This window comes from Berghia stephanieae, chromosome 7 (genome assembly GCF_034508935.2).
Source record: "Berghia stephanieae isolate SIO BIC M18660-M18661 chromosome 7, UCSD_Bste_1.3, whole genome shotgun sequence".
NCBI classification, from domain to species: Eukaryota; Metazoa; Mollusca; class Gastropoda; order Nudibranchia; family Aeolidiidae; genus Berghia; species Berghia stephanieae.
In genome coordinates, this window is record NC_088366.1 from 17,807,562 (window position 1) to 17,828,077 (window position 20,516).

General features: G+C 34.6%; 1 protein-coding gene across 1 annotated transcript in view; it reads right to left on the reverse strand.

Moving 5' to 3' along the window:
- LOC144976477 (protein fantom-like) overlaps positions 1-15,885 on the reverse strand; it is a 69,019-nt gene extending 53,134 nt beyond the window's left edge. Inside the window, 8 exon segments of the mRNA XM_078920768.1 lie at positions 1,369-1,431; positions 5,088-5,197; positions 5,688-5,768; positions 9,460-9,560; positions 10,092-10,147; positions 11,665-11,791; positions 13,640-13,788; positions 15,844-15,885. Of these exon segments, the coding sequence (XP_078776894.1) occupies positions 1,369-1,431; positions 5,088-5,197; positions 5,688-5,768; positions 9,460-9,560; positions 10,092-10,147; positions 11,665-11,791; positions 13,640-13,709 (608 nt within the window). The 5' untranslated portion in view covers positions 13,710-13,788; positions 15,844-15,885.
- Positions 15,886-20,516: the final 4,631 nt, after the last annotated feature.

The window sequence follows — 20,516 nt, forward strand, 5'->3', positions numbered from 1 at the left end:
GTGATGAACTATTATTGACAAGTACTGGAAGTTCAACATGGAAATTAATCCAATGAGCACAAATTATTGATTTTTGTGCGTGTTTGTGTGTGTGTTTATGTGTGTGTTTGTGTGTTGAGAGAGAGAGAGAGAGAGAGAGAGAGAGAGAGAGAGAGAGAGAGAGAGAGAGAGAGAGAGAGAGACTTGAGCTAAGTTTGTTTGAAGGGGTTTTACGGCGCTTGCAACATTGGTTGCAGTAGTATTGCTGGTGGTAGGGGTGGCGTTGTCTGGTGGTTGTAATAGTGGTTGCAGGGATGGTGATGTGGCAGTGGTAGGGATGATGATATAATGGTGGTTGTAGCTGTGATGGTAGAGGGGGATGTAGTGGTTGTTGTAGTAGTGGTGGTAGGGATGGTGATAAGGTGGTTGTAGTACTGGTGGTAGGGATGGTGATGTGATAGTGGTTGTTGTAATAGTGGTGGTAGGAATGGTGATGTGGTTGTAGCAGTAGTGGTAAGAATGGTGATGTGGTGGTTGCAGTAGTAGTGGTGGTGGTAAGGATGACGATTAGGTGGTTTTAGTGGTAGTGGTTGGGATGGTGATGTGGCGGTGGTTGAAGTGGTGGTAGGGATGATGATGATGATGCGGTGGTTGTAGTAGTGGTTGTAGTGATGGTAATGTGCTGTTGATGTACTGTTGTTATGGTGGTAGAGATGGAGATGGTGATGTGATGGTGGTTGTAGTAGTTGTAGGAGAGATGGTGATAAGGCTGTCGCCATGGTGGTAGTGACGATGATGTGGTGGTTATTGTACTAGTGGTGGTACTAATGATTTTGAATATGATGTGGTAACCTCACAAAATCCAAGGAGTTTTCAGGAGTTTCCTCCTAAAATGAATTAAGGACTTTTCAAGGGGATTTTCTCAGTAATATCAAAATCAAGGAGTTGCCAAGGAGTCCTTGAGTTTAAGGAAGCAGCGGGAACCCTGTATTTAGCTCTTTAAAATAACAAACCAATTCTTCTTGTAAAATAAAATATACAAGGATTTTTTTTTTCCTTAACGCCTATCTTGAGAAAAGATAGCCTTTCAACGTGAGCAATAGGGGCTAAGTTCCTGCTTTAAGTAAAAAAAAACAAATGCAATGCCTTATTGACTTGGTCATCTTAACCTCTTATTATTCCACTCTTCCTATAGTTCTACAAAATATATTCGCAAGAACCAATATAGAATAATGACCTTTTTATCAAACCCTTATTTCCATATGAGTGAACCATGTCAATCAATGATGATTTCTGGTGATATTTTTATCATTCATTATAAAAAAGCTTTTATTTTCCCTTAATAAAAAGCTGGCATTACAACGACAGATTGCAGTGAGCAATACTTACAGTTTACTTTTCTCTGCACGAGTTGCTTCAAGTATACTGTGGCCGTAACGGGGGGCTGGGGAGCTGAAAGAAGAGAAAATAAAACAATTTTACACCTTTGGCAGCAGGACTCTCTTTTATTTGTAAGTCTTTTTCTTTAGCTGTTTGTTCATATCTTCAAACCTAAACAGTTTCATTACGACATAAAATGCGAGTCACAATCACTCTTACTGCTCTCTATGTGAAAAGCGCTGAGTGATGATGTCATACTGGTATTAAATCTGAACCTACATGTACAGGATTTATCACAACAAATGCATAAGTCTTCGTACAAAATTTTATCTGTGTTTTTCCTTAGTTGCCTGTTAAAAAGCTATAATCATATATATACTAGTAAAAAGCCCGGAATTTCGCGGGGAAAGAACTATTTTCATTCGATATTGCCAGAATCATTTTCTTGATTAGCTTGATTACGATTAGATGCACATTTTAATCGATGTGCTTGTCGTCGGTGCCATGCTTTATTCAGCATGATTTTAGTTTATCAGTCAGTAGATATCAATATCAATAAGTCGCAAGTCTTTACCACGCTTTACTTGGGATTGATTTGCACTACCTTCAATACTTCACAAATTAAAATGGCGGCCGAGAATCAAAACAATGGTCAAATTAGGACATTTTAAACTTTCACAAATCTATCAAGGTTTGTTCTAGACTTTTTAAAGCGCTTTTATATGATGACAAATTGAATAAATAAACGCCTGACTAAAGATCAACGGTGAAAATACAAATTGAATGAATACTGGGGATGTAGGAGCTTTCGGAATGTCTCCCCTTTACTCAACTTATGTGAGGTCAAATGAAAATCTGAAGCAGACGCGAAAAATATCATGTCACCGAATCTGTCTACTTTTGGTTTGTTCGGGCTAGAAGCTAGACAGATCCAATTGACAGTTTGCCGACAACGTTTAACTAAATATTTCCCAGGGCAATAATTATCACATCGATGGCATAAAAACGACAGTAATATCAGCAGTAATATTCGTTGATGTTGTTAATATGTGAAACTTGTTTAAAATTTCTGTAAATCCGAATACCGTCATGTGATCAAGTGAATTGTATCACTATGAATGCCACGATTTGCTGAAAAATGCCAATCTGACAGTTCCTAGCAAACACACCCCCTCCCCCCTTGCTCAGGAATTTCTCTACTTGATGGACACCCTCCCCTACCCCCCTTTGCTCAGGAATTTCTCTACTTGATGGACACCCCCCACCCCCTTTTTTTTTTCTTCCACGCAACAACATTCCAAAACACACACACACACATATGTATACACCACACACACACACACACACACACACGCACACATAAACATATACGCAATGAGCACACACTACTACATAACACTGATCACCGCTAAATCAACACAACTGAAGTAAGGACTCTACTAGACAGATAGAGTTGAGGGTGTGGTCATGAGGTATTAGTGTCTTCTGTAAATTTTTTATGATATCTGTTTGACTTAACAAACTTTCAAACTGACTTTAAATTATAAAAGGAAATCAAGTTATCTGTTTATCTATCTGTAAAAAATACATTTCTATTTTTCAAATCTTACAGTAGAGTTGTGCGCCGTATCAATTTTTTTATTGACTCAAATATGCACAATGTTCTCCACAAGGCTATATTTTTTTAAGAAAGGAATATATATATATATATATATATATATATATATATATATATATATATATATATATATATATATATATATATATATATATATATATATATATATATATATATATATATATATATATTATATATATATATATATATATATTTTATTTTTTTTTTTTTTTTTTTTTTTTTTTAAATACAATTTAGAACTTCTAGAAAAAAACTTATATTGGCTATATATGAATACAAACTATTACAAAATATAATAAGGTAATGTTATTTATTTTTTTGTGTTTCAACAGTTTACAAAACTAGTAAAACTTGTGGATCATGTTAGCACCAGAAAAAGAGGACGATGCTAGATCTTCACCAACAAATTGAAAATGTAAAGAAAGGCTAAGCTTATTTTACAAGATAGAATCAAACCCTACTTCTTAAATATGAATATTCTATGAATAAAAACTTTACCCGGGTTTTAGCAAACTCCTTCTCATAAGAGTCCCTGTTATTGCTTACATATTAGTTAATCATTCATATGGTTGGGTTCTATTTCTGTCCTTTCCTTTTTTCCCCCACCTCATTCCTTTTTTGTTTCAGTCCATCCTGTTTTAAACCTAAACCCAATTCTCTTTTATATGGCCCATGGCAGGTATTTTAATTTTATTGTATTTGGTATTGATAAAATGTTCCTGGTGGTGCTTAGAAATTAAGAGGCAAAAAAAAAAATAATTAAGAAGTCAATTTACGCTGCAATTTAATATACTGACATAAATAAATGATGCGGGAATTTCACTATTCTCTTTTATCAACACCATGGATAATAAATTAAACAAAAAGTATATTGTGACTCGCCATCTCAAACCAGTATTATCTCAGAATTAATCATGTGCCCAAAGGTAAATTTAATATTAAAATAATGAGAAATATGAGTCTTATTTTATGATTTTTGATAATCTTTACATATTCTCCTGAAAAAAAAACAACACACTTGAACTTAATCCAAGTTTTTGATTTGTGACTATCAATTCAATTGTCAGCATCTAAACTTCCCCAAAGGATATCATTTTCAGTTGGTGGGTCACTAACAGGAATCTATCACTGATATTCATATGTAGTGTTTTAATTATAATTCAATAGTTGATGTTAATAATAAATGGAAAAACTAAAATACTAACATCGTATATTTTTGACAATTTAATTAGAGCTTCAAATATTTGTTTTAAAACTTGATCTTTTGTATATCTACTAGATTTGTTCAAAGTGCTCTACACTATATTCATAATCATTATACAGTTCACTCCACTTAATCGCACATCAGTTAATCGCACACTTCACTTAAACACTACACATTCCCGAAAAACATTTTTTAAAAATATTAACGCTCCACTTATTCGCACACCTTCTCTGCTTAATCGCTACATCTTAAAAGGAAAAAAAGATATCTAAAAAATAAACAAGAAAGTTATGATTCGATTGATTTGTTACTTTGGATACTGAAAAGCTTGACATGCTGGACAAACCACGATGCTTTATCAAAGATGAATGCTTGACAAATGATCTACCAACATTGGCGAGAATGGAGTCAAGGGTTTATGAACAGCTTGCAAAGAATAGAGAGCAATCAACGCTTCACAACTACTATTCTTACAATCAATAAAGTCACATTTTGTTGATGATGAAATATGAAAAAGAAAATTTTGAAAATAAATAAACCACCAAAAACAAAAAGCAAACAAAACAAACAAAACAAAAAAAAAATCCCTTCTAATGAGGCTATACCTTGAGCATGACGGTCCCAAACCCGTAGAAAGTTCAGAGGGGCAAGTCCTACATGAATGGCGCATGAAAGCTGGTGCTTAGATGCTATTTTTAGCTTCACTGCTTAATCGCACACTCCGCTTAATATTCACACTAATCCGAACTCCCAAGGGTGTACGATTAAGCGGAGTTGACTGTGCTTTTCTTTTTGTTTCAACAGAATTAAAATTCTTTTTTTTTTCTTTTAAAATCAACCCTCGATTGATCAAATGAATTATTGACCCTCCTTCATTTCTCTCACCTCTTGTTGAGGGAATGTTCTTGTTGGGGTGGGCCCATTACTCGGAGATTCTTGGTCAGTCTAGGGTCCACCATCACGGTCTGAGTACCCTGTTTACTTTGAGGAAGCCCCTGTAACAAATTAATAAATGAACATACAAATAAGGATATAAAAAAAAAAAATAAAAAAAAAAAAAATGTTAATTATAAATAAGAGAATCAATTACTGTACCCACTTGAAACTTGGAACACTTCCTCTCAGGAGCTAAAGGAATCAGTTTGGTTTTCTATTATTAAATCTACGAATAAAAAACTATGTTTTTAAAGAGAGCAAGATATGCATGTTTAAAGCATCTGTTGTAAATAAAACATTTTTTATGCTCTGAAACCCCAAGTCTCTATGTTATCATCATCGTCATCATTATTATTATTATTATTATTATTATTATTATTTTTATTATCATTATTATTATTATTATTATTATTATTATTATTATTATTATTATTATTATTATTATTATTATTATTTTTATTATTATTATTGTTGTTGTTGTTGTTGTTGTCATTATTATTATTATTATTATTAGGCCCCATTTAAATCAAGGCACATAAAGTCACTTACCGTGTTAATCCTGGCTTGGATGTTTGGGTATGTGCCACGCTTACTTCCCTTGGAACTCAATTGCTGTTTTGCCAAAAGGAGCTGGAAAATAATATAAACCAAAATAAAAACTAGAGGTGCCTCTCTCTCTCTCCCCCCTTGCATGCATGCACACACACACGCATTTTTACCTATAATATTACATCTAATACATATAACATATTTCGTGTTTACTTGAAGAAGGCTAAAGAATGAAATGTCGTTTGCTTTGTGTTGTCCCCTGATATACGAGTCACATTTACTCAGTGTATCTTTCTCTCTAAAACAAAATAATAATATGGGATTTTCTGCCTTTCAAGAAATAACTTTTAGTATTTCACAACTAAAATAAATTCATATAAACAAATGAAATGGTCTCCCTATGACAAACAAAGAAAAGAACCACAGTTGTGACATTTCATATCAGTTTTGGGTATAAAACACCCTCAGGAAACAAGCATTATGCAATGCTACATTGAATGTTACAATAAGATTGGATCCAATTGGTGTTTTAAAGTTCATCTGCAATACAGTTGTAGGCTAAGCTTCTTATACTAAAAGGTCTTGAGAAAAAAAAAATAAAATAAAATAAAAACAACATTCACTTGAAATTGAACCGTCGAAATTTGAAGAAAAAAAATTGTATTTACCCAGAACCAGTTCTTTTCACTATTAATCATGTGAATATCACTTTAAAATTCTTTAGAATTGATGTAATGCAGTTTATTTTATAAAAAAATGTTGGTTAAATAAAATATTTGTATTGACATCAAATGTGTCTGAATAAATGATGCAGTGCTGTATAAGAAGCACTCCGAGTTTGGAATGATATGACAAATCATTTGTGGGCTGCAATTGCAGCAATGTTTAGATAATGGAGACAATAAAAATTTTCTTGAACATAGTGTATCCTCCCAGCTCGTATAGTTTGTTTACAGTAAGTGAGTATATATTATAGTCTGGATGAAAGACAACAATCATGAATGTTGATTGACAGATGGCATTAGCCTAGACAAGATATTTTTTTAATGCAAGACGTACCCACATAAAACTGTGATAATTGTAAAAAGCTTGTTATACCTGGTAAAAAGGCTTGTAATTCAAATTGTCTGAATTTGGTGTTGTCCCTAAATTTGCTGCCTAGTCACCTTCATTTTAAGAAACCCAGAGAAAAGGTACTCATTGGCTTCACTCACATATCAAACGGTCAAAATGTTGTTTCCTGTATACTCAAGCACAGTGTACAATTATTTTCACTGCTTTATTCTTACTGTTTCTATTTCTGGCACTGCTCTAATATCAATTATCTCCTATCCTCATCCGTTCAAATGACTGCTCCATCTATATATATTTTTCTGACTTTATTCACTCATCTAATCGCGTAATAAAGTCGTATATACGTCTTGGCAATATAGTTCAAAGTGTTTCACTTGACTGAAGAATTTATTTTTTTTAAAATGATGATCAAGGCAACACTAGGATCAACAATATAATTGTCGTTACTTGTATAAAAGTAAAGATAACAAAATCACAACCCTTACAAGAAAAGTGTGAAATGGAATATACAAGACACAATTGGGATAAATTCCTCCCAAACAATTTTAAAAATTTGATGCAAAATTAAAATAGTAATCTGGGTGAGATGTGAATACATATATTTATGTCTGATATGTGACCCCCCAGTCTCGAAACGGTATTAAGTTTATAATTTTGTGTTTTTTTTTGTACCCAATCAAAGCTTATTTCATGCCTGACAATTTGAAACGAAATTAATAAAATTATGATGATTCATTGCCTAGATATGACCATTGGAAGTAGAGAGAGTGTAAAAACAAAGTTTTGAGAAAAGTGACTTTGAAGTTGAGGCACCTGTACAGTTTTGAAACTTCGTGAAGTGGGATGGACAGAGAGAGAAATATCAAATAAGAAGATGAGAGAGAAAAGAAAGAATTTGAGAGTAAAACACACCAACACACACACGAGAATGAGAGTGAAAAAGAGAAATTATGGTAGAGGGAGAGAGAGAGAGAGAGAGAGAGAGAGAGAGAGAGAGAGAGAGAGAGAGAGAGAGAGAGAGAGAGAGAGAGAGAGAGAGAGAGAGATTGTGAGATTTGGGGGGGGGGAGGAGAGACTGTCTTAAAGAGTGATGATAATGGCAATTTGTCATAAAGGAGGAAAATGTATCGCTCAATCTATCAAACTCAAGTCAAAATACAAAAATTACATACACAATATGATAGTTACGTAACATTATATAATATACTTCTTTTGTAAATATCTAATGAATTGTCCTTTCGAGAAAATAATTTAAAAGGCTCCCAATATCAATTATACTCCTATCTACATTAAGAGATGATAAATCTAAACAAAGGAAAAAGGGTAAATTAAAAAATAATTTGAACAACTGCTTTCCGGGTCGATCATCACCCTTGCTTATTGTAAAATTGTATCTTTCAATGACAAGATGACTTCTAAAAATATAACATGAAGATGATAGAAGAGTGGTTGAGGGAGAAATATAAGTAAAAGAGAGAGAGTGTTGGGAGAGAGAGATAGAGAAGAGAGAGAAGAGAGAGAGAGAGAGAGGAGAGAGAGAGAGAGAGAGAGAGAGAGGAGAGAGAGAGAGAGGAGAGAGAGAGAGAGAAAGAGAGAGAGAGAAGAAGAGAGAGAGAGAGAAGAGAGAGAGAGAGAGAGAGAGAGAGAGAGAGAGAGAGAGAGAGAGAGAGAAAGAGAGGGGGTTCAACCAAGGACACCACTGGCCTTGTTTGTCTAGACTGACGTCATAAAAATGCAAGGTCACCAAAATGTACACAACTGAGCACAGGTGTTAAAATTTTACACAAGACATGTTGGTGATTTTTTTCATCCATCTACCTTGGACCCACCTGAGGGCTCTCATACAGACCTGTAAATGAGCTCTATAAAAGTTGATTGAAACTCTTCGTAATTCGTCATAGCAGAAAAATCCAAAGAATCGAAATGAATAGTAAACAGCAAGCTCACTTGAGCAAAACAATGGCAGAAATCTAATTTGCGTGGGAAATAATTAGGCTAATTACCATTGTTCCTTATATATAGGTACCCAATCAGTGAAGAAACTAGAAATGGTCAACCAGCTTGTTTACACTGTGAGGCAATCGAGATCTACTGTAGCAATCCCTAACTTTAGATTTGAAGGTGTCTACAAAACGCACTTCCAGCTTTCGCATTTTACTTTTTTCATACTTTTACTTCCCTCCAGGTAAATGTGGTCAATTTTGGCATAGACGAACCAGTGAAATTTATTGCTCAAAGCTCAGTTAAAATTGGCTACCATTGGGATCACGACAGGTTTGGAAAGTGAAAAAATAATTTCACGAAGGCTGTGTGAAAATAGACTTGGATGTGTTCAGACACGGCAATTCTAAAACTTGTCGCTTAGCCATGGCAATATATCTATCGTTAATATAAACGGCCCATGAGCTATGCATAGTGCTGTGGAACATTCCTAATTACTTTACGGTCATTCGATTACGATTCATGAATTCTTTCTTTCTTTCCTTTTTTAAAATATTTGAATTTTAGGAATTGACTGATTTCAGTTAATTGACTGAGAATTTACAGGTATATTTCATAGAAAAACTTTTGAAACTGCAAAAACAGTGGAACATTTCAAAGAAAATCCCAAAAATCCCGGAATTCCACGGATCCGAGGAAGATTATCATCACTGATTAAACCCATCTATTTTGTATTGATAAACTGCACACAACCAACCTTTTCCCTTAATTGTCCATTCTGTTTTTCTAGCTCACGAATCTTAGACATCATTTCCTCCACCTTCTCCTCACTCTCAACATCACGTCTGCTTTTACCAGCTGAAGAAAAAAAACGGTTAAATCATTTTAGACAATTCTTTAAAGAAGGCAATCAATTTTACTTCATCTTGGTAAAAATGTTTATAACTAGATAAACAAGTGGAAAATTTTCAAAAGGGGATACGTAAATTTTTGCAAATAGACAGGATGAATCATTTTCAATCAAAAACTAAAAAAGGAATGTAAGAAGTAAAATCGAGAATAGACTTCAATTCACACTAAGAAGCAGGAATCCTACCACCACACCATTTTGCAAGCATAATACTCTAAAAAATAATTACCAAATTTAAAACTTTAAACAAAAGATAACTTATAATCTGTATGGCTATATTGGGCAATCAGATTTTTTAAGTGCCAAAGGGTGATGTTCAAGAATTTACAAAACAAATGTTTCAACCTTAGACTTGGTATGCTATCAAATTTTGCAAATCAACATCTAAAAATAATTGAATTACAACCATTAAGAGATCAGAAGAAAAAAAGGGTAATGAAAGTTCACCCCAGCCATCAATCTTTTAACATATACCTCACCTTCTCCTTCCACTTTCTTCTTGTCATTGACCAAACGTAACAGTTTGGTGGCCATTCTGTAATGGATAAATACAAATTAAGAAGATGAGAAGTTTAGAATGGGTGAATGGAACAATGGTTAGATTCTTATATTGATACATTTCTGAGATACAAATTTCAAAGATGGAGAGTCAGACTCAAGGAAATAACTTACTTACTTACTTAGGCTGCCCCTTGGGGAAATAAAATGTATCATTATTTACAATATTGATTTCTCTACAAATCCTGCAAAGATGTAGTCAAATTCATTGGAATCGATTGGAATATTAGCTAAATTTTGACAATCATATCAAAAACATTTGTTAACAGGCCTATAAACATCGAAATGTGTTATAAAGATTAGGCAAGTTTCTGATGAAACTAAATAAACTAATAGTATTTTCCACATTCATGATATCTAAATTTCTACCTCCTGGCTCGGGACTCTTGCTCAAAAGCAAGTAAAAACAAAGTGAAAAAAAAAATCAAGAGAAAGTCCTTCAATGTATATAAAGATTGGTAGTGTCAATTGCCAAAGTCCTTGACAATTGTCAAAATGTCAATTGCCAAAGACTTGTCAGTTCACCAACTACGCATGTGTACTTATAACTGCCACAGAGTAATGTTAGTATCACGAAGTGATGTATTGCCACGGAGTGATGTTATTAATATTAATATTAACTATTACTGTCATTCTTTCTTTTCTTTCTTCTCTGTCTGCTCTTCTCTCTTCTCTCTCTTCTCCTTCCTCCTCTCTCTCTCTCCTCCCCCTCTCTCCTCTCTCTCTCTCTTCTCTCCCTCCTCTCTCTCTCTCTCCTCATCTCTCTCTCTCTCTCTTCTCTCTCTCTCTCTCTCTCTCTCCTCTCTCCTCTCCTCTCCCCCTCTCTCTCTCTCTCTCTCTTCTCTCATATTTCCTCTTTTTGTCACAGACCTTGCCAGTTGGTAAATCATCTACTAGTACTAGCTATTTATGATGAAATGTCAAGGATTGATGTTATTGCAAATGTGTTTTACGTGAATTGTTTTGTATGCAGTAGGCCTATAATTTCCATTAAAACAAAGGAAATCCTACTTTGTTTTTAAATCTAGGACTTGGCAGGGATTTGTCCTTTTGTTTTTTTTTCTGCTGAATCGAAAAAACAACTGTAATTTTTTATTTTTAATATGATTTTAACTCATCTTGGAATTTATGAAAAGACTTAAATTAAAAACAAACGCCAACGAGTATAGACTCGGTCCTTTCCACAACGATTCACAGGGAATGAATGATTGGAAGAAAGTGACAGGATTCAAGATTCATATGCGCACAAATCGAGGCTCGACTGAAATCACTGCATACAGCTGAAGAGTTCCAATTTGACTGCTTGGCAGTTGATGAACCATCAACTACCAAGGACTCACTCCTTGGCAATTGACAATTCCATAAAGATTATATAAGTTCTAGGCCCAACTACTGCAAAAGCTTTTTTTTGACAAATACAGGATATGTATTGAGCTATATTGATCAACTATGAAGTCGCTGTATTCTGTAAACCAAATGACTAAAGTTACTTACTTCTTGATCTTTTCTTCTTGCTTCCTGGCATGTTTCTTGAGAACAATATGGTCCTCATACATTCGCAGGTACTTGTCCTCAAGTTCATCTCGGCTGAATTTAGTAACCAATCTTCGTTGTTGGGCAGCTTACGAAAGAAGGTTTTAAAAATACAAAATAGTTACTTTGGTTATTGCCATTTGATCACAAGATATCAATATTTTTAGAGAGTGGAAATAGTAGTAGTTTTTTTTTAGTGAAAATAGATAAGAAAATAATAGCAGCAAAATTGATTCAAGAATGCAACATAAAAAAGCAATGACTGTTATCATACTATATATGCTGAACTGAAATTTATAAAAAGATGATGTATATATTAGACCTGTAAATGAGCTCTATAAAAATTGACTGAGACTGAAACTGAACCTCACTGAAACTCTTCATACCGTATCAGAAAAATCCAAAGAATCACGATGAATAGTAAACAGCAAGCTCACTTGAGCAAAATAATGGCAGAAAACTAATTTACGTGGGAATTAATTAGGCTACTTACAATTGTTTCTTATAATTAGGTACCCACATCAGTGAAGAAATGGTCAACCAGTTTGTTTATAACGTGAGGCAATCGAGATGTGCTTGTAGCAATCATATAACATTTGATTTGAAGATGTTTTCACAACGCACTTCAAGGCTTTCGCATTAAACGTTTTCATACTTTTAGGTTCTACCAAGTAAATGTGGTCAATTTTGGCTTAGACGAAACAGTGAAATTTATCGCTCGGCGGCTCAGTTAAAATTGGCTACCATTGGGATCACGACAGGAAATAAAAAGTGAAAAGATAATTTCACGAAGGCTGTGTGAAAATACACTGGGGTGTGTTCAGACATGGCAATTCTAAGAAGCCTCGCTAATATTAATATCCATCGTAAATATAAACGGCCCTTGAGCTATGTATAGCACTGTGGAACATTCCTAATTACTTCACGTTCATTCGACTACGATTCATGAATTCTTTCTTTTTCATTTCTTTCTTTCCTTTTACAAAATATTTGAATTTAACTGATTTCAGTTAATTGACTGAGAATTTACAGGTCTAATATATATAGAAGTTCGAAAAGTCATTCCAAAACCAACGACTCATATTGAGAATGCAATCCCTAGAGAAATCGCCTATGCAGATGATGTCCATTTTATTGGATCAACACCAGCAAATATAGACATCATACAAAATACCCTCATGAAATATAACCTCCAAGTCAATGCCAATAAAACCGAATTTACAACAATATCGAGGAACAAAGAGGAATGGAAAAGAACAAAGAAAGTCGGCTCACTAATTGGAGACACCGAGGATGTACAAAGAAGAAAACAGCTATCAAACGCCGCACTCAGTAAACTCACCAATGTATGGATTAGAGGTGACAAAATAAAGAGAAAAACCAAACTGAAACTGTACCGTGCTCTTGTAAAACTGGTACTTCTGTATAACTGCGGCACTTGGGCGTTGACAAAATCCGAAGAAGAACATCTGGATGCCTTCCATCGCACACAGCTAAGAAGGGTACTGGACATCAAATACCCAAAAAAGATCTGAAATGAATCACTCTATAAGATCAAAAAAGAAAGACCAATCTCCCTTGACATTTTACAACAACGATGGCAACTTTTCGGTCACATACTACGCAGGGACAAAAACATACCAGCTAACCAAGCCATGTCGGGATACTTCCAAAAACACGGGAACCTTTTCAGAGGAAGACCGATCACAACACTCCCTGTGATCCTAAACAAAAACCTCACAACACTTGGACAAAGCATTAGTCTCATAACGGCAGGGGACCTTGAAAATCTGTGAACCCTAGCAGAGGACCGGCAATATTGGAGGCACCTTACACAGGAAATACTGGAAACAGCCAAGGCGACCCGATCTTTCGGTCGAGACGCGAAAGGCATCTAAGTCAGAAGTAAGTCAATATATATATATCTCATTCTAACCTTCACTTGTCGACAACTTGACTGCATTGTTGCTGGTGTCCCTGGTCGGAATCAAGTCATCATCCGCCATCTTGGTTCTCCCACTACCCTCAATAGTACCAAGGTAATGTGGTCAGCAGCTTCTGACAGCTGTGACACCAACAACAGTCCTAGAATCAAAGAACAGTTACACATGTAGAGTGCATTCAAATATAATAAAAATCAATATGGACTTAAGTCTTGTGATTGATAATCCCATTTCTGGTGTTAATAATAATAATAATAATAATAATAATAATAATAATAATAATAATAATAATAATAATAATAATAATAATAATATATAATAATAATAATAATAACAATAGTAATAATAATATATAATAATAATAATAATAATAATAATAATAATAATAATAATATATAATAATAATAATAATAATAATAATAATAATAATTATAATAATAATAATAATCATAATAATGCCCAATTGTCAAGAAATAAAAATTGGGTTTTTATATATATTTTTTTAATGTATAAAGATATAATTTCACATAACTAAAAAGTTATTATTGAGTTTCATAAGTCAATCTCAATCTCTGTTATTTATAAGAACCAAGTTAAATATCGCACAGATCTCATTATCCCGAACTTTGAATTACAATTGCAAAAATGAAAGATAACTTTTTCAAAGTCAGAGACTAATATTTATGTGTAGTCCAAAGGATGCAAACTAATCTCTCAAAAAGTGACTAATTTATTAAACAGAAAAATATTAATAACGTTTTGAACTATCTGAACTCCAATTAGAAAGACAAAACGACTTCTGACATCATTATATAAAAAAGGAGGCATTTAATTTTGTTAAAATGGTAGTTTTCCATCCAATAATCACAGAATACAAGACATTAAAATCAATGCATTTAATCAAATCACCTTTAATTTTAACTGTTAAAATCTGTTGATTGTCTCAATCTTAACCCATGTTGGTGTCACATTATTTTGAAAGAGGACATAATAAATTCTTTCAGTGTTGAATGAAATCAAAATAATAAAAAAAATATTTTTTTAAAAATTGTGATTTAAAAAGAAGAAAGAAATTGAATTCGTCTGGGTTATGTTGGCAAGTCTATATTTTTTTTAGATCTAGATGTTAGTGAAAACAAAGAAAAAACATATATATTTCTTATTAATATACATTTTAATAGAATCTATGTCTTATTTGTTTTTTCTATCAAGAGGAATTACCCTTTCGATTGGTTATATCAAAATTGGTTCAAATTTAGGATCCTTTCTTTATGATCATGTATAAAATAAGGTAAAATATAGCTGTTGTTGATAATTAAGAAACTAGAAATTGGCATATTAAAATTAAAATAATGTTTATTTTTGCATCTCTTTATTTTTAATGAAATTTAGCTCAGGCATCATTTTATCCCCAATCTCCGCCGTTCCAATGCCAAAATTGATCTTATCAAAACTATTTAAATACTGGCGTTCATCTCTAACCATTTACAATTTACAAAATCCAGATAGCATATATAGAGATCAAAATCACCAATACAGAAACATCTGTCACAGAGATCCGTATATAATTGAAATAACAACAACAACAAAAACAACAACAACAACAACAACAACAACAACAACATCAACAACAACACAACAAACTAATAGAGTAATAAAGTAATGTTAAAGTAAGTATTTCAATTTCAGCTACTAAGTTAAGTAAGAATAAAAAATGCCTGACTGATCTTCAGATATGTAGTAGTTGTATCAATAAAAAGCACGGTTTTATGCCCTTTAAAATACTGCAGGTTTCAATCAGATCAAGATTTGTTGTTACTGTAAACAAATTGCCACACACAAAATTATAAAATTCATACCCATCACTACATACTCATGTACATACAGACGTTTCATAGTTTATAATTTGGAAAATTGATTCAGTGATTCAAGCTAATCATTTATTAAATAATTCGTAATGATCCGGGCATTCGAAATAATCACGATTTCCCTCAATGAATTGATAGACTGGGCGGAAAACTGAGCAGCATTTGACGCTTTCTGACTATTGAAACGACTTTTTAGTTACGTAAAAGAAGTCTGAACGAAGCATTAACTTCAATCGATGATTGATCTAACAAATAACGCAGACTAAAATGCTTTGATAATAATCTTTAAAACCAACAAAATCGATTTAAGAAATTGCTACGACTCATACCTATATGAACAGGGTTGTTTTGGGGATGGAATCACTAAGTGTGAACATGCGCAGTGGACTCAACGGATGTTTAGAAATGAGAAAATCGCTTCTTCGTTTTTATCTCATGATCAAAACCGAAAAACTTTAAATATACCATAATTATAAAACCAGAGTAAAATCAAGGATATCAGTTATCAAAATTTAAAATGCAATGTCAAAATTAATCAACTTTAGGGAAAATACACCATTGTCACAACACAGTTATCATTTCCATCATCATCATCATCATCATCATCATCATCATCATCATCATCATCATCATCATCATCATCATCATCATCATCATCATCAACATCACCATTACCACCATCATCATCATCGTCATCGGATGATAGTCCAGTCATATCAGGAGTACCACAGGGAACGGTGTTAGGACCCATACTATTTCTTTGTTTCATCAATGACCTTCCTCTACGAGTAAAATCGCAGATTAGGTTATTCGCCGATGACTGTCTAACCGACCAATAAAATCTGCAAACGATCAAAAATTGCTACAAGAGGACTTGGATAATAATAATAATAATAATAATAATAAAATAATAAATAATAATAATAATAATAATAATATAAAAATAATAATAATAATATAATGGCAATATTATATACAGCATTTATAGCGCTTACCCCGTTGTCACAGGCTCTAAGCGCTTTACAGTGATATAAAACAAAACATATTACAGTGAGACAAGTGTGAAGGAAACGTGATACGAAGTCAATTTAACAACAACAAAATATGAAAATAATATTGCAACATTATGACGTAAAAAGATAAAACTTAAAGCGAGATTTGAACGTTGTCAACGAATCCGAGCATCTCACGTGTGATGGGAGAGAGTTCCAAAAATGGGGGGCCGAAAATTGAAAAGACTGTTCGCCTATTTTACGGAATGGCTAAGATTTGACAAGGATTGATTGGTCATTGCTTGACCTCAAGTTTCTATTGGGGAGATATATGTTTAGAAGGTCTTTAATATAGGAGGGACTGTTCGTGCTCAGGGATTGGATAGATAAACGATACTTACCAAAGTTGAAGTTTGTCTGTTATTCTACAACACTGGTCGATTGTGAATTCATTTGAGTGATGAACCATCCATTTACCGATCACACTTTAAATTTTTAGCGGGCTACTATATGAGCCCAGATACTACCCAACTCTAACATAAACTGCTCATGGATTGTATGAAGATAATATAAATCTATCAACAGAACTAGAGGGGAGGGTATATAATGAAAATTATGGTAAGGGAGGGCAAATGAATTCACAATCGACCAGTGTTGTAGAATAACAGACAAACTCCAACTTTGGTAAGTATCGTTTATCGGTCCATTCTACAACACAATTGGTCGAATTGTGAATTCATATGAGACTTCAAAGTCATATAGTAGCACGCGATGTAAAACGATGAAAAGCCAGAAAATATTATCGCTTCAAGACTAACTAAATGAATCGTAAAATATAATGAAATATCCGCTACATAATTAGTCCAAATGAACGAATCCATTATACTTAATGCATACCACCCTTTGTGGCAATAGAGTAAGGTATGTTATACGAAGAGAGTAATTGATAACCCGAGTTACACATGCATGCACCCTACAGAAACACCTAAACTGTAGCTTCCGTAAAATAGCCTGACTCTACCAAATATTTCAGTCAAAAGTGAAGGCCATGGTCATACCACCAAAAGTGAACAAATCGTTGATTTTATACAACAGTTCAACCAACGGGGTAGTATTTATGTTCCCTGGCCACTCCTAACAACAAAACGCCAGTCGACGCAATTGTCTTAAATGACGTCAAAATTACATGGGAGTCGGACTATAATAATCATTCCAGTAACACCACAAGCTAATAATATAAGTCAAACATTAGCACGTAGCAGCGATGATGGCACGTAGACAACAAGCAAGTCCTCAGGCTGGGATCAGAACCTCCATAACATAGAGGCGACAGTCTATAACTCATAAGGCCTCTGGATCCATCCCTAAGGCCATTAACTCGCTCAACCCTCACACCGACTATATCCGTAGTTTAACAGGGTTACTTTTGCCCCATGCCTATTTATTACGTATTTTATGCGACAAATTATAGACGTAGTATCAAAGCTAATGTTTGTAGTTTTACATGTTAATGGTGGTTGAATAAAAATGTCTATGTATATGCTCATTTTTAATATATCCAATTTTGAAAAGTAGCAAAAAATTCTAGGATTGAGTGAGTTAAAACATCCGCTAATCCTGCCTTGATTAGGCATAAATACTAGAATATGCATCAATCAGGCCCGAATCAACAAAGCCCACCTAAATACAATCGAACAAGTACAAAGAAAATCTTTGTGGATGTCACCAACTAGAACTCAAACCAGGAAGAATCATCCCCATACTAGGCTAAAGTAAGTGACTCACATTACAGAATAAGAGATTAACTCCTACCAGCGTTCACACCAGAAACCAACATCGGACACGCCCGAAACCTGAAGTTCTGACAAACCGACCAGTCCCATCAGTCATAACAGGCATGCCTGCCCAAGCCGAAAGACAATTGCCAAATCGGACCTGTTCACCAATTAAAATGTTTAAGATACTACATTAGTTTCTCCTTTCACCTTCATAAACATCCATCTGTCTTCACTCCTTAAGATGTCAATAAGATGTGACTCAGACAGCCTCATCCTCCTCATCCTCTTCACCATCACCATCGCTATTATTATCATCCTCATCATCATCTCATCATCATTCCTCACACGTCCATAATCCTCATCGTCACCAGTTTCCCCCTGGTGTAGCTTTGTAACCAAATATACAAAGACCTCCATGGAACAATCTGACAAATTCTGCTCCGGCCCACTTAAATAATAAAATGAACTAAATATACCGATATCCGTGTCCCTTCATGTGTATATTACACTATGCTGGAAACTAAGACTGCCGCAAATCGTGGGTCGATGAGTCTATTGCATTTAAACAGGAATCAACACCCATGTTGTATGTATGCATTAAAAATTATACACAAAATAGTTGCTAAAAATCCCAAACAATTTCAACCGAAACAAGGGAAAATATACTGTAGGTCATTGTATATTAACAACACTGATAAAAACCTAAGTATAAAAGTTAGTGCATCAGCCTCACAACCATAAGTCGTTACCCATAGTCTCCAATCAATAAAGATCTAGAATCTAATATCATCAGAAATTCTTTCCAGAGATGGCAAAACTGTTGAAAACCAGCTCCCCCTTTATCCACCGCAAATGTCTGATCGAAGGACTCCCTACTAAGATTGAAAATGTTAAACCACCTAGGTTAATGGTCCAAGTAACATAAAATGTTGTCAAATCAACCAATACAGAGTGTTAAGTAATGCCACTCTGAGTGAATACACCACGGCTCTAATGAAAGAGCGCCTGTCTAACGCCATATGTAAGGAGATGTCTATAAAATATCTAATTTAAAAAGATGTGAACAAAATATCCAAACAGGTCTATTAAGGATATGTATAATCCAAAATCAAGAAGTAAACCACCCCTACACAACAGATATCCCTGACACCCAGTATGCAAAGTTAGGTAATCTAGCAGATATATGACTAAGCGCATACTATCCCTGACCCCGGGCAAAGCTGAGGAAGCCACAGACAAAAAACCCAAAAGTTATCAGGGTCATTAAGGCACTTTGACCCTAGCAAATATATTACAAAGTCTAAAAATCAGGCAAAAAAAAAACACACAAAAAAACAGTGATAGTTGACTGAGTGCATACTATCCCTGGTCCGGAACAGAGGCTGACTAACAGTCAAAGCCCCGTCCCATACTATCCCTGGTCCGGAACCAAGGTTGACAAACAGTCAAAGCCCCGTCCCATACTATCCCTGGTCCGGAACCGAGGCTGACTAACAGTCAAAGCCCCGTCCCATACTATCCCTGGTCCGGAACCGAGGCTGACAAACAGTCAAAGCCCCGACCGAATAAAAGTCAGACGTAAATAGATTGTTTGATACAAACAATCTGGCTGATGAGGCCTAGACAAAGCACCTGACATCTATGGTCAGAGTAATCTAAAGTATAACGGCAGAAAACCGTGCCGGTGACAGGTGACTTAGTGCACAATACCCCCGGGCCAGGACAAAAGATTAAGCACCTAGAGTCCCGTAGGTCATTAGAGACGTAATGACAGTAAAAAAGGATGATCAATCCTGGACATATAAGCTATGTCCGGAACCTCACAAGAGGGTTCCCTGGCATTGACAATCTTTACCTATGCCTGCTCCAAACGCAAATACCACGAGCGAAGCAGCATAGATCTACCTGAAAAATAAAAATGAAATATAACTATAGTATGACCCAAGCATTTGAGACACAAAACCGTCTCAAATGTCTAAAATATGAATGCCAAAAGAGCTAAAAAAAACGGCAGAAAACCGTACCGTTGATAGATGACTTGCTTAGTCAATACTATCTCCGGTCCAGGGCCAAAGGCTTAGGCAGCCAGAGTCTGGAAATCATGTGGGTCATACATAAAGATTGCTTGATACAAACAATCTGGCTGATGAGGCCTAGACAGAGCCTCAGTCATCTAATGTCTGGGTTGTCTAACGTATAACGGCAGAAAACCGTGCCGGTGACAGGTGACTT